The 27,348-nt window shown below is 36.5% G+C and overlaps 1 protein-coding gene and 1 non-coding gene across 2 annotated transcripts in view; both read left to right on the top strand.

Moving 5' to 3' along the window:
* Positions 1-21,300, top strand: part of LOC140158940 (paired box protein Pax-2-A-like) — a 43,592-nt gene extending 22,292 nt beyond the window's left edge. The window contains 6 exon segments of the mRNA XM_072182225.1: positions 9,618-9,795; positions 15,574-15,671; positions 15,674-15,770; positions 17,709-17,899; positions 20,073-20,325; positions 21,166-21,300. Coding sequence (XP_072038326.1) covers positions 9,618-9,795; positions 15,574-15,671; positions 15,674-15,770; positions 17,709-17,899; positions 20,073-20,290 — 782 coding nt within the window. The 3' untranslated portion in view covers positions 20,291-20,325; positions 21,166-21,300.
* Positions 3,147-3,220, top strand: Trnas-aga (transfer RNA serine (anticodon AGA)). The gene has a single exon. It is a non-coding gene; the product is annotated as a tRNA-Ser (tRNA).
* Positions 21,301-27,348: the final 6,048 nt, after the last annotated feature.

The raw sequence follows: 27,348 nt of genomic DNA, 5'->3' as shown, positions 1-27,348 counted from the left end.
CCTGAGCAGAAAACTGCTCAGGTGTACCGTGTAAGGTGCATGTTTGGTCAACCAGTACTGTATTTCCGGATCTTTAATGGAAATATTGGATGCAAGTTAGGTCCTATTGGGTTCAATACAGTTCATATTGTCTTTGAATAAGGCATAGGGGAACCCCCCCAATATTTTGCCAGGGGGATGGTCCATACAATCATCCCCCCAATGTTGACGCTTGTATGTGGGTTTCTGACCAAATTAACCATTTTAGCCCCAAAAGGTCAAATTTTTGTGCACTTCGGGCAAATTTATTCCACTATTGCACCATATTTCATCAGTTTAGCTTCAAAATGGCAAAAAATTGTGTGCGCTTCTCGCGCATTTGACCAATAAACTTATTCTGTCGCCAAAAGGGGCTGGATTCACTTTACTTCAAGAAATTTTTCCAACCCCATCCCCCCCATGTCAAAAAGAAATCTACGCCACTGGAATAAGGCAACCAAGACATTTATGTCGGCCCTCCCCTTTAAATGCTGGGAGTGTCATAATAATGTAAATGTAACCTGCTCTTGTTGTTCAAGTTGTTGTTGAAAATGGTAAAGCTTGGGCCTAATGCAAATTATGCATGTTAAAATTGTTGTCGAATCTACCTGCATACTTCATTTCAACCAGACAAAAAAATTGTAGGCCTCCAATGTAATTTTGAAAACACCTGCTATTCAAATAAAAGTCAAAGGACCAGGAAAAATGAAGCAAAGTTACATGTACTGCAGGAAGTTATTAGGCTTAAAATATTTTTTCCCAAACAGGATTTCACTTCTAGAAAAAAAACCTTGTAATTCTTGTTTGCTCTGTTGTTAAAAAAAAAATAACGACGTCCGTCCGTGACCATGTGGGCAAATAAGAAACTAGCTGTGATTGTTGAAAATACATAAAAAGGTACCTTATGAATCAAATTATCAAAATGAATAGGTGACCTAGAGACTTTTTCTGCTTTGGCACGGTGGTTAAAAACAGTATGATTAATGGTGTCAACAGGAATATGTAGATACTGAATAGTGATACCTGTATAGTCGTTATTTAGCGAGCATTAAATGGAGGGAGTTAACCCGTTGGTGCCGAAAGTAATGAGTGGTGTTATTAACTTTTTTTGTCTGTATCACAAAGGAGTTTACAAGAGGGACAACATCCATCATGTCTAATATGGGGATAAGTTTGGAGTTTGCAGTGGTTAGGACATGGAGCCTTAAAATTGGTAGTTTAACATTTTGTTATTGTGAAGGCAAATGGAAAAGAAAATAAGATGCGGTTCACATTCGGCTGGTTTTAGAATTGAGAAAGTATTTACAATTCATACTTATGTAAAGAGAAAGTGGCTTGCAGCAAATTCTTGTGGCTGAATTTGATTAAAGCAATAATAAGTGATTTGCATAAAGAATAGATTCCTATTTAAATGTTTGTTTGCACTGATCACATTGTTCCTTTTAATTTTGAGCCAAACACACAAGGTAAAACAAAGACAATTGCTATTTCATTCCAGCACTTATAATGTGTGTATTAGCTTGCTGATCGTATTTGTTATTGAGCGCAAGTATCCCACGTGATGTGATTGCATCATCATGCGAGGACATATGTGCAATAAAAGCTTGGTCGGCCAAGTACATCTCCATGCACAGGGCTCGAAACAATGTTAACTTCCCGGGAAGCAAGCCAAATTTCCCACAATTTATAGCATGTTTATATACAAACTTCCCTCCAAAAGACCAAATACCAGAATTTCCCTCCAAACACCAACATTTCCTGGCAATGAGCTTCCCAAATTCCCTACTTTTTCGAGCCATGTCCGTGCACATCATCTGAAAGGTCTGTGGTTCAAAACTGTGCCAAAATCTTCTCTTCTTTTTTCTTCTTTCCTTCCTTCTTTCCTTCCCCTCGCCAAAAAGCATGTCTAGGGTATGATTCATTGATTGTCAAATTAAACAGCAGAAATCGCATTTTTCTTGGGCTATATCATTTGCTCTTTACAATTTGAACATTAGTAGCCTGTTTCAACATGAATTTTACAGACATGCACATATTATTCTATCTCACCTATTGTGGGCGGTTTATAGTTTGATAGCTCCTTCTCCACCCACTTTTAATGATTTTAGAGAAATCAGCCTCAACCTGTAAACCCCCTTCACAATCTCAACCTCAAAAATTTAACACTGCATTAATTCATGCTTATCATGCAAACTACAGATTTGAGAGTTTCCAATAGAATGGAGAAGCTTTGAGAGATTTACATGTCACATAATTCTGCACCATTCCACACCAGAATAGTATGCCTTCCCATGATGCTTTACAAAAACTTGGCTACTAGATCACACAGTCACATGGGCTTAAAATCTTTCTATAGGATACAAGGGGAAGCCAACAAGATAGCTGCTTTATAGGGTAAAGCATTTTCCACTCTGATGTGGCAGTGACGTCAAAGCGTTGAGGCAGATGTTTCGCGCATGCATCTATGCGACGCCTTTAATCGCGCGTGTGTATATGCCAGCGCTTTGAGCAAACACCATGCATTGATTTGTAGCTGCGCCCAATGAAATGCGCACTGATGTCATTGCCACATCAGGGTGGAAAATGCTTTAGACAGTGTTCAACAAACATCAACAGGGTCAGTAATGTTCAAACTTTGATCTCAAACCAGATATACCAGATTCAATGATAATTATAAAAACTAATGCATGATGGGAAGGTTTTCTTCTGTGACGTGATTAAACACTCTCTATGCATATCAATCTTTTAAACCCATTCAAGGGGAGACAGTGCCTCAATCATTCTCTTTGATTCTTTTCACTAGACCAAAAAAAGCAGATTTAGCCACTCAAATGAATCAAATCTTTGCAAGAAAAGACCTTGAAGTGGTTAAAGAGGATTGGTTGAGATAATAAATACTATTTGATTTCTATTCATATGCATGGGAAACTAGTCATTTCTGGGATAATATATTCAGTAGATTGGGGTATGAATGGGGGTTAGCCTGGGAATTAGTGGAATATCAAATCTTTATGTATGGATAATAATGTTTGTTTTAATTCCAAACTGAAATGAATCGGATTAAATCATGATCAGTTTGATTCGAGCCTGGTACCTATAGATTTGTGTCTTCTGCTCTTCTCCGGCATGCCTCTTTAGCTCAGTTGGTTAGAGCATCGTTCTAGAATTACGAAGGTCGCCAGTTCGAATCTGGCCGGATGCACTAGGTTTTTTTCTCGACGTTCATGTGCACTGGCTGCTCTGGGGAAAGATTAAAATTTGTTCATCCTGTTAACCCAGAGAACTAAGTATAATAACTTTCAAGTGGTTTATTTACACCCTCTGTGCAAGTTTCATAGTGAAATAATGTGGTTGAGCATTAAAACTTCATGGGCAAAACCACCTCCTAGCATTGAAACTACATGGATAACATTTCTTCCATGGAACAACCGTCTCTGCAACATATCTCAAATGTGACTTAACCCCATTATAGAAGTAGCATGATCCTCAATTGCTAACCCAAGACATTGCTTTGTAGATTTATCAAACGTTTGCCCATAATGATCAGATTGGTGTAAATTTGAAAAATGAAACTATCGTGCATATCGACTGCTCAGTGCCAGAAGTGGGTAAGTGCAATAGCTGCCCTGTGAACATTTGTCAATTTACACACAGTATATTGTACTCATCTACACATGGCAGCTATTGCACTTACCCACTTCTGGCACTGAGCAGTGGATATGTGTTAAAGGTTATGACCGGGATTATGACAACTGATATGATATAGCAATGTCAGGGTCTTTGTCTGGTGAATACAGAAGTAAACAAAATGGGAAATTCCTGTTTGATGGAAATACCGCAAGTGAACAAATAACAATTAAAAAAAAATAAAAAAAGCTGATCAGTTACTGGTTTCAAATCTATTGACAGTACTGTGATGAATTTCAGTTTCACAATTATTTTGAATTTTGGCAATGAAGCACACTTGTCACGTCCGATGTGTCATCATTAAATATGATGTGTAGACCTGTAATATCTTTAGTCAACCTGTTTAGAATTGCATTAGTATCAGCAACATATCAATAGAATATCTTTTTTTTAAAGCTCATGTTCCGCCTGGCAGATTATGTGTGCATTCAAAGGTGGTTTTTGGCAAAAAGAAGCAAGAAACCTACATTTTTAGTTTTAAAAAAGGGGTACTACACCCTTGGCCAATTTTGTGCCTATTTTTGCATTTTTCTCAAAAATTATAGCACATTGGTATTAAACAAGTAAGATATGTATATTATAGGGGCAAGGACTACAACTACTACACTGAAAATTCAAAACTCAACGCAAGTAGTTATTGATTTATTGATCAAATATTGGTTTTCCCTCATTTTTGACTGTAACTCCACAACTGTTGTCTGTGCTGAAATAAAATTTCCAGTGCACTAGTTGTAGTCCTTGCCCCTATCTTACTTGTCCCCAATGCGCTATAATTAGGCACAAAATTGGGCAGGGGTGTAGTACCCCCTTAAGCAAACATTTGTCTAGAGTCTGAATTCTTCATTGTATTTCCACTATGGTTCAATTTTACTTGTAACTGTTTGCTAAAAAACTGATATTTGATGCATATTACATGTATTGAAAATAATTTTAATAGTATTTATTGCCAAAAAAGGCCAACTTCAGTTCAACCTTTGGCTCCAATCAACAAGAAATGTAGGAATATATTTGATAAACTGTCCTATTCTAAAGACCATAATTTAAATGCACATTATACTTGAAGGCACACCAATTATTACAACAAGTGCTACACAAACTTCTTTAAAGAGCAAAGAAGCCGCCGTAACTCCTTATTAATAACCTTCGGTGATGTGCCAGTGATCAACGTCCATGTAGCCCGCTAGCTATAATAAGCGTGTCGTTAACATCCTTTTCACTTCTAAGATCCGGTGTCCCATTCTATTTCACCCATTTATATGGGACAATTCTTGTTTCCCACAGGTGATATTAACTCACAGGCATATAAAATCACATATCCTGGAAAAATTGTGCTCCTGTAGCACCCAACTTGGGCTAGTCTGAAGGTCATGTGATACCCTTCAGCCAATGAAAACTTTGCTTTTGCAAAAAAGGTGTTAAGATTGTGATCTTTCCCACTTACTTGTTAGTGAGTGACCTGCAGAGGACAGCTTAATCTCCTCACCTTGCGAATGAACGAGTTGTTTTATTGTTAAAGAACCAAAGAAGCGTTTCAGTTTTTCTTTTCAAAGCTCACACTCCCCTGCCCTAGCCTTGGGGCAAGCCATGACCCGTGCTTGTAATGTTATTGTCGGAGTCGCTCGGCTGATTGTTCCCGGTGAGAAAAATAAATCCATTTTCAAATCATTTTTGGCTCATTGAAATTGGCTCATGAAATGACAATATCTAGGAGATCAGGGTAGTTACTTCTTTTACTAGACCTTGAGGGCTGGGCTAAAAGTCAACGTTTTAATACGGTTTATCGCAAATGTACAAAATAGTTGAACAGAGGCTGTAAAAAGCAACATAAAAGGGAGGTGATTAGTGAGAAATTGCTTGGGCTATTTGCTGTGACTTCTGTAAAATCCTAGAGTAAAAGGATTTCATTGTAAGCAACTGTAGAAAAGTGCAAAATCACATCTTTAAAAAAAGTGATCCTTTATTACAGTGATCATGGCATCAAATTTGTCACACTTGTGCAGATTTTCACATGCAAATCATAACAAGAATCAATTGGTAGAATTTTTTTTTTGTTTAAATGGAAGACAAAGCTTTCACTGATTGAGGTCTATGTGAGAATTGGTTGCTGTCTTGTATGTATGCTGCCCTTTTTATAGTGTATTATCTTTTTTCTTCCTTTAGTAAATACAGTCCTGCATGCTTTATTTTTAGCATTAGTATGCAGGACTGTATTTAAAAAAAGAACATGACTGGTTTTTAAAGCCATACATATGTAATATACGTACAATATCTGTCAAATTTGAATTTTGTTACCATGCATGGTCCATAAATATGAGCCATGGTCATAGACCTGGGACATTGCAACCAATATAAATAAAAAAATAATGTATGGTGAGAATCTTGGTTTTTCAATGGACAGTCAAAAAAGCATGTACTGTATTGGACCCTAAGCACCCTAGGTGCATAAGTCAGTCATTGGGGGTGGTGAATACTGGTGATTTTAAAAATGATAATGAGAGCAAACTTTTAAAACTTGAAATACAGGTGCATTGAAAAGGAGTCGCTTAGGCTGCGATCACATAGAATAATGTATACGGTATTCACTATACGATATTCGATCAGGCTGAGTTCACATAGGAGTATACTATGTGAACTCAGCCTAATCGAATGAGCATATAGCGAATACCGTATACAGTATACTGTGATCGCAGCCTTAGACAGTTTTTTTAACGGAGGGGGTGCCTTGTGGCCCCACATCACAACTTTTACACTATATATAGCAAGTTAATGTGGTTATCAAAACACTCTACCTGTTTTTCAATTTTTGTATAATGATAGACAGGCTTGTTTCACGCTGTAGGATTCCAACAGACAAATGCAATAACAGGATAATAGGTATACATCCAAAAAAAAATTGTGTGTGTGTGATTGATTTAGGAATTCCATGATCGCCATGCCTCGTTTGTCACGCAAAGTGCAAATCACTGCCGCCCACGTAATGCATGATTGGGCATGTTAATAGGTACCAAATTCAACCATCAAGAGGTTGTTTGTACTATTAACACAGTCATCATCATAACTAATTTGACGTACAGGGCAAGTTTGTGTAGTCACAAGTTGCTTAATTCACAATTTAATGCATCATCATCATGTGCATTTTTTCGTCAACATTTTGTGAATAGAATTTAGAAAGACAGAACTTTCACCTAAAAGTTGGGTCATTCAGAAAATATTTAACTAAGGCCAAAATAATTTCTAGAACTGATACAAGTAACTCTTTTCAAGGATTTCTCTTTTCCTGACACTACTTGAAAGCCCTTGGAGCATACAAGACATGTCGTCCCATTATATTATGTTCTACCCAGATCAGATCAAAAAGTTCTAGTATTCAAATAAATAATAAAGGAAAAGAAACTTATCACAGGTGTACAATAATAGTTTAAATTTTAAATATTTTTTTTTTCATACTGGAAGAAAAATAATATCGCAAAATATTTTTAATTGGTGGTGTTATTTTTTCCTGCTTCATGGTCAATTTCTAATTTGCTTCCTGTTGACTAAAAAAAGTCAAAAACGCTGGCAAAAACCCTCCAAAACCTGGGATTAAAATAAATGTGCTTTGATCAATGTGAATTTTAAAAGCTATGTGCGTTGTCTTCTGAGATGGACCTTTTTTCATCTAATAATCCAGAGTCCAGACTATGTGTAGGTGAAATGTTAATAATAGCAAGTTTTGAACCACATCCCAATCTGGGCCAATGGTTACAGGTTGACAAGAAAGTGCAGTGTGAGCCCTGTGTTGGCGTGTACTTGTATGTGCGTAATAGAGGTAGCAATTATCATGGCTAAGTACAAATGACAAAGGTTGGCTATCCCTGGATTAGTTTGTCCTTGGTTACAAACAATTTATTCTCCATGACAAACAACAACCTAATGAAGCAGCAAGCATAGTTGACACCTGTGTACCTGGGCCTGTGTATTCTTCTTGGAAGCACAAAAAATACAGTGTGGAATTTTGTTTACTTCCTTGTTTGGGGTGCTGAAACTGTGTCCTTTTCTACTTTAACCTTGATTTTGTCAAAGGTAGCTGTTATGGGATCTGATACAGTGGCGTATCGTGGGTCATCCGATTGGGGGGGCACCGACCATGATGGGGGGCGGGCACCAGGTCTGATTGGGGGGGCACAGGCCATTTTGGCAATTTTCCTATGGGATTTTCTAAATTTTGCAATCCATTGGGGGGGCATGTGCCCCCCCCCCGGGCCCCTATGACGCTACGCCACTGATCTGATACCCCTGGGTGCGCAATAATAAATTACGCCCTCTTTGGGTCTGTTGAGTCTCCATTATAGTAGCATCCATTTTGTGTGATGTAACGCTGCATAAAACCACAATAAATCAGGAGGCAATGACGACATGGCTATTCCACCATGATGGAGACTCCAAAGAGGGCATGATTTATTATAATGTACCCAGATGGTATCAGATCCCATAACAATAGCGTGCCCTGTACCACCTTTCCATGGATTGAAATGCAATAGAAGTTACTGGGTGACATAGGAGTTTAGCTAAGGCCCCCAAGAAGTGTCTCAGAGCTGCTGCGGACATCCGTTTTGCAGAAGGCATTTGACTGGCTGGGAAATTAATTGACAGATTGTTTTATTTTCCCCAATTTGTTTTTGAATTAACGGATTCCACATTTAAATGTTCGCAAGCTCTTAGGATCCGAGATTCCATGTTCTGTTTGGCCTAAGAATACATAGAATTGTGATACCCTTTGGGGCTGTGCAATAATTATGAGCCAAATTATAGGGGGTAAAATTTCCAAACGTCATGCCCAATCTTGGCTTGCCCAACCCCCCTTAAAAAATTTAAGAGTTTATGTACTGTTTTTCTTCTAAGCCTTTGAGTGCATTTTTTTTAAGTGCAAAAACATTGCTTGTCCCCCCCCTCTTTTGGCTGGCCAAAAATTCTTGACCCTGCCAATTTTACCCTTCCCCAAGGCTCATAATTAATTATTGCACAGCCCCTTAGAAGCAAATGACATGAATTATGATACAGCCAAGTAATTACCACAAATAAAATGTTTACATATTTTATGATCTTTTATCCAAATTTTACGCTTCGTATATCAACCCAAATTTCAACCTTGAGACGTGAATGTATTTAAAAATGTGTCGGTGATTGCGTGTGGAACATTGATTTCACATAGACAATGAATGCACTGAAGTTGAACAATTCTTCTGTATGTGGTATATTTAGGAAATCCCTGTCATTAATCACAGCAAGATATTATCATGAATCTGTTCACAAAAAATATACTTTGACAGTTTGCTATCATGTGTCTCTTAAATTAAAGAAAAATAGAATTATTCAAAATGACAAATAGCATATAATTGAAAAAATTGCCCCATAATTTAAATTTTTGGGGCTACTTAATTTCAGGATTCTGGGGGTTAAATACCAAATCCCCATTTACTTTGAGCACAAGCCTCAAAATAGTTCCTTTCGGGCTACTTTAAAAATTGGCCCCGTAAGTTAATTTTTGAGGGCTATTTTGGCATTTCCGTGGGGAAATCACCCTCGGCCTCTGTCTATTTTGAGCACTGAATAGCACCTTAGTCACTTTCAGGGAGTGCTTATTAAAACAAAAAAATTTACAGTCAAAATTAGGAATTTATTTACACGCCAGTATAAACAATAAAAATACTAGTGTATCTGAGCAGGATCAAAATCAACGAAACCAGAATATTTTAGATATTAATTTTATGGAGACATTTGACGGCATCTGTAACAGGTGCATTGAAAATGGGGACTTTACATTCTGCAGGGGGCACTAATTAGGAGAAATAGCCTGTGGTAAAAAGTGTAAAAAAAATGTGTTAATCAATTTTGCTAACATGTTCCCATTATCTCCTGTTTGTTGTCTACAGCCCAGGCAGATAGGGAAAGTGCACTGAATCAACTAGGAGGCCAGTTTGCCAATGGAAGACCTCTACCACAAGCCATCCGCCAACAGATTGTAGACATGGCGCAGCAAGGTGTGCGACCATGTGACATCTCCAGGCAGCTCAAAGTCTCACATGGCTGTGTCAGCAAAATTCTTGTCAGGTAACATACGTCAGATTGTGTGAGTGTCCTTGATTGCTAAGCCCTGATGTGGTACTCGCATGTAAACCTGGTACGGGGATGTGCAGCAGTCAAGGGGCCGATTTTCAGGCTCTCCCTGGCAGTTACTTGAAACCTATACAGTTGATCATGATCTAGGATCTCAAACCCTGACAACTGCAGCTCTTATTCTAAAGCTAGGAAAAAAAATGGAATTTGTACCTACACAGCCTATAATTTGGCCTAATTTTAACTAGACCCCTTGAAATTTCAGTTCATCAAGCTTTTATTTGGCCCGAAAATCAGTTCTTAGTTCCCAATGTTCAATGAGTGCCCCCGAGCTGTAAAGTGTGATACTACAATTTGGTTTTCTGCAATGCATGGGTATACATGCTTGGTCTGACAGAGAGATACTTGAATACCTAACTACCTGGTGATAGGTAATTTACTGACAAACATGTATAATTTTTCAGGAACAATCCAGCCATTCTTGAAGCACTACAGTGAACATTTAAGACTAGGGGTCTGTTACCGTCAAGCAAAATTTTAAATATGTGGACAAACTCAAAAAAATAGAAATCCTTGATTCTTTTAGCATGGAAAGGGTTTAGGGGGGACATTTTAAAAATGACATTTAAAAAGTTGCATTTGGCCTGTTGGCATGGTAACGGACAAAACAAATATTAGTCGAAAATGACCAAAATTTACATTTTTCATTTTTGAAAAAGGGCAAAGTTTGGTCGAATGCCACAAATATATAAGATGTGATATAATTTTTAATTTTTTTCTTCAGATATGGGCATGCTTTGGTAGTCCTTGCAAATGAAGAAAGAGCTTGTCACTCTTTTAAAAGATCCTTTAATTTTAAGTAGAAAAAAACACATTTTTGGGCAAAAATTGTAAATGTCATTTTACCCCAACATTGAAGGGGTGTAACTGTAAAGAAGAAGTTGATATTTTGTAATTGTATGGTGGCATAGCTAGAGTGAACCCTTGCTGACAGATATATAGTTTCAAAAAATTGGGGTCTCAACTTCTAAAGAAGTTCTGGCTTTTTAAAAGTACCAAGTTTTTGAAAAAAATGTGTATTTTTAAGGGAATTTATGGCAAAAAAGACAAGTTTAAGCTTAAAAGGATTGTGTTTAAATAACCGTAATGAAATAATCATTGAATATATTTCTATTGATGAAAAGATTAAGTGACTTCTTAAATTTGAGTCTCAGTTTTAAATGGTACAAACAAGCTATATTATACATACAGGCCTTTTAAGCATGTTAAGCAGATTAGACAGAGCGCAGCGCTATTCAAATACAGATAGCTAGCTACCCAGTACAAACAACTAGAGTTCACCAACTTTACGAGAACACCAATCAGGGGCTGTGCAATAATGATAAGCCCCGTAGGAAGGGTAAATGGGGGGGTGTCCAAGAATTTTGGCAACCCACAAAAAGGGGGGAGCAATTTTGGCAGGTCAAACTCAAAGGGGTCAGGGGTCTAGTACATGAACCTATACCATGGTTCCTAGCCTGATTTGCCCAGGTTTTTGTAAGTTTGCCACTGCTTTTAGCATGAGACAGCTAGATACCCGGTACAAACAACAGAGTTCACCAACTCTACGAGAACACCAATCAGGGGCTGTGCAATAATGATTTGCCCAGGTTTTTGTTTGCCACTGCAAGCTAGGTGGTGGCAATGGACATTGGAGCACATTTACGCGGCAGACTATACTACAGACACACTCTGATAAGGGCTTAGAAAAACAGTGCAGAAATGTTCAAATATGCCAAATTCTTTGCTCACTACGCTTGCATTTATGTACATCTAAACCATTATTATAAGGTTTGCAAATTGGGAACTCAAACATATGGCATGTGCGGGGGGGGGGGAAAGATTTGGTGGGAGGCTGAAAGGGGCAAGAAATTCTTTTTGGCACGCAGTTTGGAAGTTTTAAGCCTAGCCCTCAACATCATGTAAAGTTTCATCTCCAGCAGATGGATCTTCCGGGAATTCAACATCAGAAAATGTAACCAAGAAACATTTGAAAATCATCAACATCATGAACTATGTGCTGCTTTTAACATCAGGCAGCTACTAGTACTAACCCAGTACAATCAACAGTGTTCACCAATTCTACGAGAACACGAATCAGCAATAGGGAGTATGTGAAGCTTTATCTTCAGTAGATGAATCTACTAGCTATGGTGGATTCAAGAGGTAGGCCTATTGCAAACGTTATTCAGTTACCAAAGGAAACATGTACATCGATCGACATACATAAAGCATTGAAGCATTGACGCTAGTACATGTAGCTCACATTCAGTCAGGAAAATATGACAAAATTACAAACATCAAAATTAAAAAGCCTTCTAGCCAAGATAAGAGGACGGACAGCAATGCATTCTTTCTGAATCAGAGATATGATTAGGTCATGAATTGGCCCTAAAGGTTATATACCACTAATAGGCCTGGGCGATACATGGAAATAAGACGAGTAACTATTTGTTTGCATGCCATCTGAAAAGACTGCTTTAAAATCGCTGAAATTGACCAAGTAATATAGCCAAAAAAGTACTTTTTAGGGTTTGATGCTTCAAAATGGTATATTTTCTCTCATTATATGACATTTTTGTTGCAATAGTACCAAAATTCATACGCACAGCCACGGTTTTTAGTAAATATTAGCCCTACCATATTGTAACTTTCAGCTTCGAAAGTGCGCACTGCCATTTTGAGGTGTTTACGGTTCAGTGCGTTAAAACAAGAAAAGTCTCAGGTCAACCAATGTTGAGTTTTTGATCATTTGGCATCTAAATCATATAGTTTCACCTGATATTAGTGGCATTTAACTGTGAGAGTTCTGAATATGAGAAACGTCCACCCGAAATTAGCCATTTTGCCATTGAAACCCGTGTAATACATAATTATGTGGTATTTAACCTATAGTCATTAAGAAACAAACAAACCCAATTTCCAAGAAGCAGAAAGAATTTAGTATTGATGGGTATGAGCATGAAGAGGTCACTGGGAATCCAGGCTGGGAATAGAGAGACCCTTCTGCTGTTGCTAAGCAAATGCGTTTTTTGGCGGATGTAAAATAGCAACAAGAGGGCATTTAGCATGTTTAGCAGGCCTACATCTGAGACGAGTATCTGACCCCACAACACACAAGTAGTTTTTTTTCCGAGAGATCAATGATGAACTTGCAGATACAATGGTATATCAAGAGTGCCTAAAGGAAGCGGTGCAGAAACCAGAACTTTATCATCCCATTACTCCTATTACTTTGGGGACAAATAGATTATTTAGAGTACAAGATGACAAACTTAGCAGTGTCAGCATCAAAACTCTCACAGACATTTGTCAGGCACTGTTCATGATCTCATTAGAAAATCCCACATGAGCGACTCCGTTTATAATTCTAACAATCTACACAAAGTAAAGACTTGAGCATCACTTTATAATGGGTTCGCAATGGCTTCACCATGTCCACATTTAACTTTTAAAAAAAACTGTGACATTGCATTTTAAAAACAATAATTCAAGTGCATTGTCCAGTCCCCCATGTTTTTATAAACATTTTTCTATTGTTTTGTACAATGTTTGATCTTTCTTACATTTGAGATTTGTTTTCAGTATCATGCAGTCTTAAACTAAATGTATAGATAACATTGTATAAAACAAAGAAAAATGTTACTTGGTATGTCAGTTGCTGTTGTTGCTATAAACCCAGATAAGGTAGAAACTACTGGTAAAAGGACTTTAATATTATAAATCCACGAAATTATCACATTCTCATTATGTTTAAACCATATTTAGATTATTGGTGAGGTATGTCAGATAAAGTCAATCAATGAGTCCAGTAGTGAATATAGGCCTAAATAAGAAGTAGAAATGATTATTATACATGGAAACCCCTAGCCTACTCCAGAGTAGTGACCAACTGAAATATAATGTGTTTTATTTGGTTTCAATAGTTATAATCGATTTAGCCATTGTTTAGGAAGAGTAGAGATTGTACAAGACAGATAACCACCACCAAGAAATTAATGTCCATGGTAACCATTTTGCGCCCAACTTTGCACATTTTTCATACATTAAACCATATGGCTGGGGGAGGGGTCACTGGCAGTTTACTAAGTGAAAATTACTTAAATAAATGATAACCAATGGTTATGATGGGTCAATGAACTATTCTGGGTATGTTATTTGCAAATCAGAAGCCAATAAAGGATTTTTTATACTGTGAAAGTGCTATGTAATTAGCTCATTTTTATCGAAAATAGCGAACTTTCTTCAAAGTAAAACTTTGTTATGGGGTAAAGACCCCAATTTTTTTATTGGTTGGTTGATCATCCCCATTCATAGTCATTCTCATCCAACCCCTGACTTTAATCAGCAAACTTCTTCTTGAGAGTTATTGAATTTCAAAGTTATACCACTTTTACTAATGAAAAAAAATGGAAAAAAGAGGGATTTTGCATTGCATATTACACAATATTCTAGGTGGGTGAGAAAACTGGCAATACTATTTTTGTAACGTCTAATACATAGGTATTTATCAGCAGCAATTTAAATTGTTCCATACTTCTAGCAATTTCATTAGTGCTAGCTAGAAAAATGTGTCTTTTTCTAACTGTAAAATTGAAAAAATGAACTTTCCCTGTGGCAATCTTCAAAGAACCATTACCATGGCAACAAGGGATTTTCGAATTTTGATCAAGTTACAAAATCATTAGACCCAAATACCTTTCCTATCACAAGATTTAGGCAAATTCCATGAACCTTTATTTTTGGCTTTGTCTGCACATTGCTGAATTGATCCAGACCCCCAGTCTTAAATAAATATATGTGTGCACTGTGCAGGTAACTAGATCCATAACCTCGGTTTACGACTTTCACAGTTTTGAAGGTAATTCCGATTTTTTTTTTGAGTCCGGTACTTGAGACCATCAATTTGCAGAATGTACCAGTATATCTGAGGACTCTGAGCAAAGGATCCCAATATCCCAATTTTAGCCCAGCACTGATTTATGAAAGGATCAAGTAGAGGACCAATTATCATCCCCTAATCTGTGGCTAAGATTCATTGTCTGGTATTCCATTGTTACTCATTTTTGGTTCCACATATCTCACTTTGCAGGTAAAATGTTCACATTATTAGTTTTATGACAATCCTTTTTATTGCAACATCATAAAGGATCCACCCAATAAGAATCACCAAGTAAAATTTTATCACATACATTAGGGTTGGTTCCAGTATGTTAATTCACATCAATAAAACTGTATTTTGTCTGGTATATGGTTTACAGCAACACATTCCATCAAAGCTGAATTTATACTCCATCGCTGAGTGACAAGCGAATAGTATTTGGCTAATAAGGTAACACTCTTTTCTGAACGCAACAAAAAGCGCTCTACCTCACTGACTAAAAACCAATTGCTATCGCTCAGCAATGTAGTATAAATTCAGCTTAAAAAGTCAACATTCATTAAAATTGGATTGTGTCTGCTGAAGTTCTTGAAAATTTGTTCTACTGATCGGGTAAATTAGTACATGGGGATACATGTTTTAGGAAATATTCATGATATGAGAGCGATCTTTTCTACCTTTATATCGCAATATGAGCCCCATATGAGCATGCCCAAGATGATGATCATGCTGTACCGTACATAATTAGTATCAAAACATATGCATGAATTTGATCATTTTTGCTCACAGTGAATATACCCAACAGGGTGATAAATATTTGAATCTCTTCTTACATTTGTGCACCCTTACAGATACTATGAAACAGGATCAATCAGACCTGGAATAATCGGAGGAAGCAAACCCAAAGTGGCCACACCCGGCGTTGTTGAGAAGATAGCCGATTACAAGAGGAAAACCCCACAATATTTGCCTGGGAGATCCGGGAACAACTCATCTCAGACGGCATTTGCACAAAAGATACAGTACCTAGTGTTAGCTCTATAAATAGGTGAGTAATTAAGGCTGCAGAATTTGGCACTTTCAATCCAGACATCCCAGGAGTACGGTGAACATTGGTTCATATTTCAGTTTATGAGAACCACATCCCAGTTAGATATCTCCAGTTATAAGGTAATTTTTTAACCTGTACAGTGTTAAAAATGAATACCCGAGACCAACATTTTGAAGGAAGTCTTGATTTGATTACGATGCATACGCAGCCAAAATTTAAACAGTATCCCTATTCTTCCAATCTTATCCACCAAATTTAGGTAACCACTGGCCTGTTTTACTTGTGAGCGCACATACACTATCAAACACTATCAATTATAAATGTATACATTTACCAGAAGTACTGCGCCTCCCGCAGTGACCTTATGACCAGGGACAGGCGATTTGCGCTGAAAAAAATAGCAAATTGCGCGGAACTTTTTTTTTCAGTGCAAATCATGTATCCCTGCCCATAGGAAAAAAATTGCCAATTGCGCGGAATTCTGCACAAATCGCCTGTCCCTGCTTATGACAGGAAAATGAAAGAATCCTAGTTGCTGTCATGGAAGTGATCAACAGAAATGCATGCTCACCTTTGATATCGATTGCAAACTTGTCCTGTTGTCCACATAGTTGTTAGCTAATTACAGAGACACTTGCTACCTATTTACTTTCAAAGATAGCTGAATTCTAACTTAACTGCAAGTTACCTACGCTCGTCTGAACATGATCGTGTAGTATAATTTTGTTTCGCTTCCTCTCCTTCCCTGCTCTTACTATTTTTTGAATAGCCCAGTGGTTAGCTTTGAAACAGGGAGGATTGTGTGCTTTATGTTTATTGGGCAAATTAAGGAGACTTACAACAACCTGTATACTGAATGGCAATTAAAGGTTATACTTCAATTACCACAGTATTTACAACTTTACAATAGAGTATTAATGACCATGAAAGAGTTTTAGGCAACCTGAGAGTTTAACAGCTACCTGTTATTACACTGACCCTTGACAAGGGAGAATGTAATCGATCTTGTGCTTGCAGTCTAAGAGAAAATGGTAGTACAATACAAGAATGCCTGTCATGCTAATGGACGATACATACAAATCACAGGCACCACACCTTCCCCCTTTTTGATTCAAAGTGCAGCATGGCTTGGCCTGAATATATTATTGACAATCACGTATGGCTAATAGTGATCACAACGGCTCAAGTTGTTCTCTTGAGGCGACGGAAGAAATCTGGGGTTCATTATGGTGCCCCAATCCATTTGTTATGTTGTTAACCGCTGCAATGGATTGCGCAAACAATTGAGGCGTTAAATAGCAGGAGGGGCAATTTTAGGTCGCCAGGGTCAGGCCATTCTTTTGTTGTGCGAATTCAATGGGTGATCGGAAGCTAACACGCAAAGCCAAACAAGCCGTACGTGGCCTTGAATGAGCTACATGACCTTGTAACTGGTAGGGTGTTATAGTGGAGCAAAGCTTTTCAAATATTGTGAAAGTTATTTACCTTAATGAATGGGTGCTATTTATAGTAAATAGTATTAGTAGCTTGCTTGAAAGAAAATGGTGCTGCACCATGTAGGTTGCTAGGCCAGATTAGGACACTGATACACCTCGTATTCTTTGCCCAGTAAAAAACACTGAACATACATATATAGGATATGCAATACAACATAACTCATGACAGAGTCATCTTCATTTAAACAAAATTCTGTCCTCCAGGAGGAATTTCCAATACAATAAAACAGATGATAGGTACAAAATTCATTCTAATTGGAAATTTCCCCTAGTTGTAGAATCTAGGCCTGTATACCTATTGAAAAACTTCAGTTTTCCTGAAGTTGAAATAAATTGTTATCATTGCCAAATAATTATAATCCTTGCCTCATTATTCCCATCTTTCTAACTGTAAGTTAGTACCATCCCTTACTGAATACTATGCCTCTTCTTTTTGCAGAATTTTAAGAAATAAAATAGTCAACGGTCAAGTGATGCCAGAAGGATCACTGACAACAAGAGCCCGTCCAAATTCCCCCTTGAATAGCGATGATGGGGATTCACCGTTATCATCGCCTACAATGGTAGACCCACGTAAACTTTCACATCTTGCACCAGACTTCTCACAACAACAGGCAGCTCTTCAAGCAGGTATGTAATTTTTTCTGCCAAAGAACAATATATCGGTGACCCACACACAGTCGCATATAGCTTTCAAAATGTGCATTTTATAGCATGTTTTTTTATTATTAAAAATGTTTTCTAGGATTTTTCAAGAACAATTTTGTATAATCAGAAAAAATATGGAAGTTTGATTTAATAAGTGGGAAAAAATGCAAATAAAAAAAAAATCCTGCATTTATCGCATCCTTATGACTACGAAAAAAGAATTGCATAGCAGTGTCATCAGTCATCACTTAGGGCATGGGTTGCCGAGACAATTTATTTTGCCTTATATAAAAATTAATTTCAATTTCCTTATCCAGTTAAATAGCATAATTTTAATTGAGATTCAACTTTTGAATTTCAATATTTTGTAGTCCGAATTATATTTTCAACTAAACATCCTGCAAGTTAGATATATCATTGGCCAACAAAAAAAAGTACAGTGCAAAGAAACAGCTAGTGTACTTTTACACAGCGGTTCTTTGATACATTTATATTTTAATCCTATCATATATTGAAAAGAAAAGTCAAAAAGAGTTGATATACCCCATATCCATTCATGTGAAGAGAATATTATATTGACAGTAAAATTTTAATGAGATTATCAGTTTTCTGCACACAAAATGGAAACTATGTGGAATAACAATTGGGTGGAGAATAAAGCTGCCACATTAAATCATGATACGGTTGAGTGAGCACACACCTGATACACATGCAATCCAAAATAAAAAAAGGTCATAGTGCCAGAATGAAGAGTCTCTTGTCTCTCCAAGTTGAAACTGATTAGTTAACCCCCTGGACGCTACTGGTCATCTAACAGCATTTCTGACTGGTTGATAGCTTGAAATGCTGATTTCAATTGCCAATTATGACTAGGCTTTAAACCATTTATGGTCTAACTTGCATATGCAAATGATCTTATTAATACCCTCCTTGATTGGTTCAAAATTGAACACAATATTCATTTTGTATGGGTTAATGTAGCCATCACATGGTGAAGCTGCAGTGGTGTAGCCAGAAGGGGGCCACCAATATTTTGTTCTGTCGGTTTTGTTCTGTTCGGTTCAGACTGGTACTGTCGTTTCATTTTGAGCGGTCTGACTTTGACCTTATTTCACCAAGAAGAAGTACAAGTCGAAACATTTTACTTTCTTGTCATTAATAGCAGTTCAACACCTATAAGTTATTTATTATAAATAGTCACACTGAATATTCTTTGGTGTAGACCCAGATACCTCAGTTGAATAACATAATAGGTAGGTACACAAATTATAGTAGGCCTAGCATTTATATCATTTTGCTATTAGCTTTGCTAGTTGACAAATAATGTACAAAATGCTAAACAATTGCCAATCCTGAGTCATTGAAAAGGGACATAACAGCTCCTTGCACTCTGGATCCCTGAAACCTGTTAAACGCTCAGCTTGCTTCACTCAACCAACCGGCAACTTAATTTTGTCGGGTCACTGCAATTGCTTGCCAAATTCCTGGCTTGGCCACTGTGAAGCTGTACCATGCTAAAAGGGCATTAAAGGGGCATATGGGTGCTTAGTTGGTATTGATTGGCACCTATCTTTTATAGGGTTGGATTTAGGCTGTGGAGTTCAAAATTAGGTATTTCATAGTATATTATGTAGGTAAATAAAAATTAAAAAAACTAAGATAGAAACTTGATTTGTTCAAAAATGTCAGTTGAGGCTGTTTGCCACATCAGTTGATGCTTATAGGTTAATAAACGTGTATCACTTGTTGGGAGTGAAATTGTACAAAATAATGCACACATACTGGGGGAGTGCATTAGATGTATCAACATCTCAGTACATGTGCATTATTTTGTACAATTTCTCAAGCAACAAGTGATATGCATTTATATATTAACCTATTTCATACACGACTAAAAAAATCCTGTGATTTTTGCAATTTTTATAACAAAATTGTCACTAAAAATGTTGGAAAATGCAAACAAATATAAATGCATCCACCCGCAAGAAAAATGAAATTATACAATATTTATGCACATTTATGGTGTTAGAAGATTTTTATTACCTCAGTCACTTACCCTCCTCCATAAAAAAATATGTATAATATTCCTGTTGTTGAAGAACTACATTTTCTTACTAATCAGCAATCTTTTTTTCTTTTATTTTACTTTCCCCAGCTCTAAATATTAACCCATCTCTGGCCAGTCAATATCCCTCCGCCTTCCTACAAATGGCTGCCGTGAGTTCAAAGTGGATCACCCATGGCGTCGCCGTTGTCAGCCGGCCAGGCCACATCGCAGGCGTACTCGTTTGCATTGAATACCTCCGGGAGCTCAAACAGAATTCCACCCATGTACACTATCAAGAGCTTGTTGTCATCACCAAGTCAGGTTGATATCGAGAGAGCTAAATTGATGATTAAAAAAGAAGGTGAGAAAGTTAAGAGAAAGTAGTGCAGTAGCATCAAATCAACTGAAAAATTTCAAAAAGTTAAGTTAAAAATGGCAGGAAAATGGTCAATGCCCCTTTTGAATCATTCAATGATTGGCTTTAACTACCCCTCAAAGATACATATGGAAGAGTACAAATTTAGGTATCATATTTACAATGACCTGATTTGGTCCAAGTGTTAATTGCATTCCAATTTCAAAATACAAACTGTGAGCAGAAAGAAATACTTATCAAACCAAATCAAACCAATCAAAACACATTGTTCGTCACAAGGTGTATGCGGATGTTCGTCCAAATTCATACTTTGCTGATTTTCTATAGCCTTTGGGAGATTATTTACAGCAGATTATTTACTCTTGAGCAAAAGAGTGATTTGATGCCTTTGTAGGGGATTTCCCGAGATATACAGCTAATTGGAACTTTCAGTGACAGATTGTAATGTAATACTTAGTATATTCTAGTTTTGTGTTACTGCTACTTGTTTATTTGAAACATACCACGGAAGGTGGGCATGTTGCCTATGTGTGTCGATGATAAGTATAAAAGGGGTACATTTATAGCGAACTCAAAAATTGCACAAGTAGCACAAGAGTACACAGAAGAGACAAGTTGAGCACTACGTGTATGCTTAGAGGGCACAGGCATGGAATATTCCAATCTATGTATTAATTATTAATCTATTTCAGACATGTTACCACCCTCATTTTGAGAATCTCTGCCTGACATTAGGCAAAAAGTCATAACATGTCAGTTTAACAATTGCTTTGGTATTTCAATTGCCATATAACAATTTCTGTGGGTTTTTTTTTCACCAAACAGCTGAATCAGTAGGCATTTCGGGCAGCATGACAGCAGCCTCAGGACCACCACCATTATACACTTACTCTACCGCCACTCAACCCATACATGCCTCATCATCTACAACACCGGTCTCAAGCTTAAGTTATCCCATCAAACCTGTGCCTATCCAGTCATCAACAGTGTCAGAACAATTACAGTTGGTAAGATGGTCACAAAATGGTATACATGCAGCACAATTAAGCAAGAGATGATCTTGAATCACTCACTGTGCTAGCGTATATTCCGCCATATTAATATGTGAGGAGTTGCATGTGTATTTTCCAATCTATTTCAATACCTGGAAATGAAAGCTTAAGTGATCCGCGCATATATTTACTATTTTCGTTTGCATTGTCTTAGGCTCTGGTAGAGTAAAGCATTGAGGCTCCAGCCACGTTGCCAGCCGACCCCACCTCTTAATTCAATATTTTCAGTACATTTGACATCTATAGGCTACATAAATACATATTACGTTTGACATACAGGCTACATAAATAACAAATGGTGTTGTTCACCGTACACGTGTTGCAGACAACTGTACATTGGTAATCTATTGGTATAACATCTTTGGAAGTATGGTATTAATTTGCGATAAGTTATTTAAAATTTGGTTGCGTTCCATTCCAAAAAGAATACTATTTTGATTTGCTCAGTGTTGTACTGATATCGTAGCTTTTCAGTGAAGGCTGTCATCCTTTTGACATTGAAACTCAACAAATATTGCAGCAAGTCCTGTTTACACCTCATATTCTGTCAGTGTTTTGGTCTCAGACTGACTAATCCTAACACTGATTTCTTCACCTTATTATATATACAGCAGCATGCCAGTTTACTAGCAGCAGTAGCTGCAGAGAATAACGCATCTGGTTCCAACCTTCCTATCACACCAATCTCTACCTTATCAGAAGAAGCCAGAAGACACATGGCACAGTCCATTATGATAGTTCAACAACAAGAGGCCGGTGTGGTTGGACAACAGCAGCCTGCACAGCATCCAAGTCCAGGTATGTCGGGCCGGGAGACGATGTCATATTTGTCGGCTGCAGTTATCTTTTCAACTCATATGTCGGAGCTCTAAGCCTTTGAGTACAATGTGATGTCACTATTTTTAGTGCCACTGTGAATTGTAGTTGTCACTATAAAATAAGTGCATTTGCACGCGTATCAATATGTTGTCTTTGTGCAAACGGGCAGTTCCATTTCAAATCCACAATCCCACTGTCAAAGAGTTTGGAAATATCTGAATTTCAAATGATATGAACACATTAGGCAGCTCCATATGACGTTATACACCAATTACAAATAGAGTTGGATAATGTGCTAATTTCATTTGAAATTCATAATCCCACTGTGGAAGACTATGTCCAAATTCGTCCCCACAGGGAGTGCGAACTTTAAATGGATCAGCCCAATTTGAGAAAGGAAAGCATGTATGTAAACCTGCCTGATTTGAAAACAAGCTTGCATAAGTAAAACCCTGCATGCATATAAATTACCTACATTATATATTGTAAACCTGCATGTATACTGGGTATTCCAGTTGAAATCCATACACCCCCTGTGGAAGACAATGTCTGCAATCTAACACATAGTCAGTGTGAATTTCAACATTTGAAATCTACACTCCCTGTGTAGGAGATGAAGGTCATGTCTCCAGGGATTTTAACTGGAGTAGCCCATTCGTGGACTTACCACCTAAACCTATGTATCTTAAATGTTTTGTATGTGGCTCTCAAAGGCAAAAAGTGTAAACAAATTTAACCTAAAAAATGTCTACCTTGAACAGTTGAAATGATAACTGCTATATAGCCTGGCAAATATAACTATATATATATAACTGCATTGTCATGTAATATCACACATTCTCCCATGAACCATGCTTGCATATGGATGAAAGATTTCTTTCAAATGCATTTGGTATTTTGTTGAAAATATCCATATGCAGCAATAATTGTTGCAGACACTAGCAAGGATGCCCTTTGCTTTGTCCTACTTTGTTATTTCACATTTTTTGTTTTGGATTGTGCACATTTGTTTGATTTTGGTTGTGAACATTGCAAAATAATTTATTGAATGTACGATTTTGTAAAAATCACTTATACATATCCTTTTAATTTGTAATAAAGGGTTTACAAGTGCTCCCCTAAGACCTTTTAGGAAGTTTTTAACAAAATAAAAAAATTGGGAAAATTTTTGGTAGCACATTTTGTTTGACACAACTTGTCCAATTTACAATTTCACAGTTTGTTGCGTTGAGTCAGTGGCTCATTATGTAAACAAAATGCAGTTTTGAAAGTTGCACATTGGTCCATTCAAATAATGCAGTAGGTCTGACCAAATACTGTAAAAACTTGATAGTTAGCATATGTGCTTACTATCAAGCGCTTTTGTAAACATGAAATTCTACCAAAGTCCGGCACTTTACCAAAAGAGCTAATGAGGTTGAGACACACATTTGCAGGTTTACTTGTTCGTATATAACTATGTGTGTTGATGATTTGCTCAAAACCCTTTACACTTTTGAGGAATGGGACTCTTCATGTTTGCATGTTTTAAAAGGGCTCGATAGTAAGCACATATGCTAACTATTGAGTTTTTACGGTAATACAGTAGGCCTGATGTAGATTACATCCTGCATGCTTTGTAAGAATTGAATGGACCAAAGTGCAACTTTCAAAATTGCATATTTTCTTACGTAATGAGCCAATGTGATCGAATGCAATAATATGTGACATTGTAAATTGGATCAGATGTGTAAAACAAAATAGGTTACCAATAATTTTAATAATTTTAGAATTTTGTGATCAACTTTTGTGTTACGTTAAAAAGTCTTGGAGGACTGAGGACATGCGAACCCTTTATTACACATGGTGCATAGATGTGTGATATTTAGAAATGTGTAACAAATTACAGATATACCAAAATGCTAACCTACTTGTATGATATTTGGTAACGATTTTCTTTTGTACTCTAGTGTGCTTTTTGTTGTTGTATTCTGTGTGATAGTGTGCATATGATGTTTGATTTGTATTTATTGGTGCATGATTGCACGTTTTGAGTTCATTTGATGTGAAGAAAACTTTGCTCAGTCTAATAATAATCAATCACGGCACTATGCACAAGCACCATTGACCCAAATTTTAGTTAAGGTGCAAGTGAGTTCATGCAAAAACACCATGGCAGGTTAAAGCTCCAAAAAGATGGTTTCTTATTATTTTATACATTTTTTGTTATTATTTTAGACATTTTTTTGATATTTTAGCACTTTTGTTAATGAAATAATCACTGTTAGTTTCCTTACCTATTGTATGGGAACGTTTCTTATTGCACTAATATTTTTTGTATGAAAACAAATTATTTTTGAAATAATTTGATAGTAAACTGCATGCTCTTATGCACGTACGCATAGATATTATTAGTCCTTTGAGAACCAATTATTTGTTTGGATAAGCACAAAATTCTTCCAACAATATTTAATTTGGCAGATTAGTATCCGCGACAGTGGTGTTGTTGCTTTGGCTTGTGAAAGAGTTTGATTATGCTTTATTGTCATTATTCACAATGTATTGTAAAGTGCTTTCTTGCATGATTGTTTATTCTTGATATTTTATTTTTTCATATTCTTCTAACACTTCTTATAATACTCACAATATTTGTTTCTGTTTAACAGTCTTGATTTAGTTTTTTATGCATATTTATTATAGAACTTACTATGTAGTTGATTATTGAACTTTGACCTTTTCTGTCTAATGTTTTTAAAGTCATTATTGCTGTGTCTTAATTCTAAGCAGAGAATACTATAATTGTAACCTTTGATTATTTTGTAAGAGCCTTACCTTTGAATATACTTCAGTAAGCAAGTTCACAAAATGATGTATTTTTTTAGACAAATTCATGGTAGGAGGTTTATTGTGTTCTTGACAAAGCCAGTACATCATTAAGTGTTTAGGTAAATATTAAATTATGTGTTTTTGAGCAGAGTACAAAAAATTGTTTGTTTTTGAACTCGAACAAACCTGGCATGTGTGTCTCGGTATCCAGTGCCAAATTGCAATTACTTCAGTTTGGGTTGGTACCACAAAGAATACTTTTTATTTTATTCTGTATCCTAGAAGAATTGTATAATACTATAATTGATAGTGGTGTATCTTAAGTTTATTTTAGTATGTAAACACCAATAACTTAGAAATGTGACTTATCATCAGTGGTCTTTTTACTGTGTTTGTATGATGAATATGGTTACATCTTGTGGTTCTTAAAGTTTCATTATTATTACGAAGGTTTGCAATTTTCAATTACACATAGGTCAGAAGTTCATCATATTTTGTTGTAACAACACCTTGATGCCGTGCAGAATTATGAATGTTCAGAATCGAGACACCTAAATGTATTTTGATGAAATTATGGACCTTCTAAATAATTAAGACTTATGGAACAACTCCAATGAAATAGAACAACATCAGTAGGCCTAGCTGGTAGCATACAGCCTAATTGAATTTTCCCCAGCCTTATGAAGATATATTTGCAGTCACTATTATGAAGATTGCATCATTAGGTAGTTAGCTTTTGGCTATACCAGTTGAAATCCACACCCCTTATGGAAGAAATCACCTTATTCTCCCACACAGGGAGTGTGAATTTCAAACGGTTACCTGAATGGGTGACTCTATTTCAAATCTACACCCCCCTGTCATGCCTTCCACAGGGGGTGTAAGGATTTCAGCAGGAATAGCCAAATTTGTTGGTATGTTACTTACCCTAAAACTGCCTACCAAATCAAAATGTGTTGCTTTAGTTCAATTTGGTAGCAATATATTGTGGTTCTGAATTTCCTTGCTGTAGTTCAATACCACTTCCTGTTTCGATTTGCTTGAGCTACGCATCTACACACTAGAATAACAATTGTCTAGCTACTGCTAGTTTTGATTGTAGCCAAATTAGGCTGAATAAATGAATTCCCATTGCAAAGTTGCAGTTTTTATTGGAAATGTTTTGTTTAGTTATCTTTGAAATATCAAAACTTTTATAAATTATTTTTTATAATAATAATTATATATAACGGATATTTGTAATCATCAGAGTTGGTGTTGATTATGAAAACTCAGGGTATCAACTAACTGGCTCAGCTGGGAAAGGGGGAAACGATAAGTTATACCATCCAGTTATGAGACATGTAATACATTGAAAACATTTGAACGAACGTAACTTGTAGAAATTAAGCAATGTTGTCTGCCAGCTTCCTTTGATCAAATTAAGTTATGAAATTCATCAGGTCAGCAAGGTTTAATATTTGGAGACTTGTGTTTTAGTATGAAATTGAAATGATTATGAGCATTTGACCAATATAAGGAGGCATCAGTTTAGTTATAATGTTATTCATACAAATTACAAAGTAATATCAAATAATGAGTAGTGTAAACAAATAAAAGTGTGCAGATCTCACCAAGTTCTCATTTTGTACTCACAAGTATTTTATGAATATGTTTAGGGATCATTTTTCACCTCTGATCATATTATTTCAAACTTCAATTTGATTAAAACTTCAGTAATTTAGACTTCTACGCTATTGAATATATGTTATACTCCCCAGGAGTACTTTAACCTTAGTGAATTGTCAGCTGTTAGCAAAACATTGGGTCAGAGTAACAACAACAGCTGATGACGCCTGCTGAGAACAACAATATTCAGTAGCATGGAAGTCTAAATTTTACCATTTAACGCTCGTATGAATCTACATTATGTTTCAATTTTGTCGTTCTCCATTTGTCATAGCTATGATGACATTCACAGCAGCTGAAAGGAGTATCCCATCATGCATTGCAGTATATCTGCATGCTCCATAGCAAATTTATACAAAATATAAACAAGAGCCACTTAGATATTGAAAGCTATGGATAGTTTCACAATACTTCTGGGGTCATACTTTTTCAAACTTCATCAAGCGAGAAATTGAAAGTTGAAGCAAAGGATGTGTACATTTTCTATAACTTATTTAGTTCTGTTATGGTACCGCAAAGCATAATGGGATACCCCCTTTAGCTGCTGTGGATGGCATTGCCGTATAGTCTGGTATGAAGTAGAGTGTAAAATAATTGCTCTTGCTTAAGGAAAAGATGCATACTAGACTCTGAATCACACCAAATACATGTATCAATGCCTTTT

This window comes from Amphiura filiformis, chromosome 8 (genome assembly GCF_039555335.1).
Source record: "Amphiura filiformis chromosome 8, Afil_fr2py, whole genome shotgun sequence".
In the NCBI taxonomy this organism is placed as follows: Eukaryota; Metazoa; Echinodermata; class Ophiuroidea; order Amphilepidida; family Amphiuridae; genus Amphiura; species Amphiura filiformis.
Note: the sequence above shows the minus strand (reverse complement) of the source record. Positions and strands in the feature narration are given on the sequence as shown.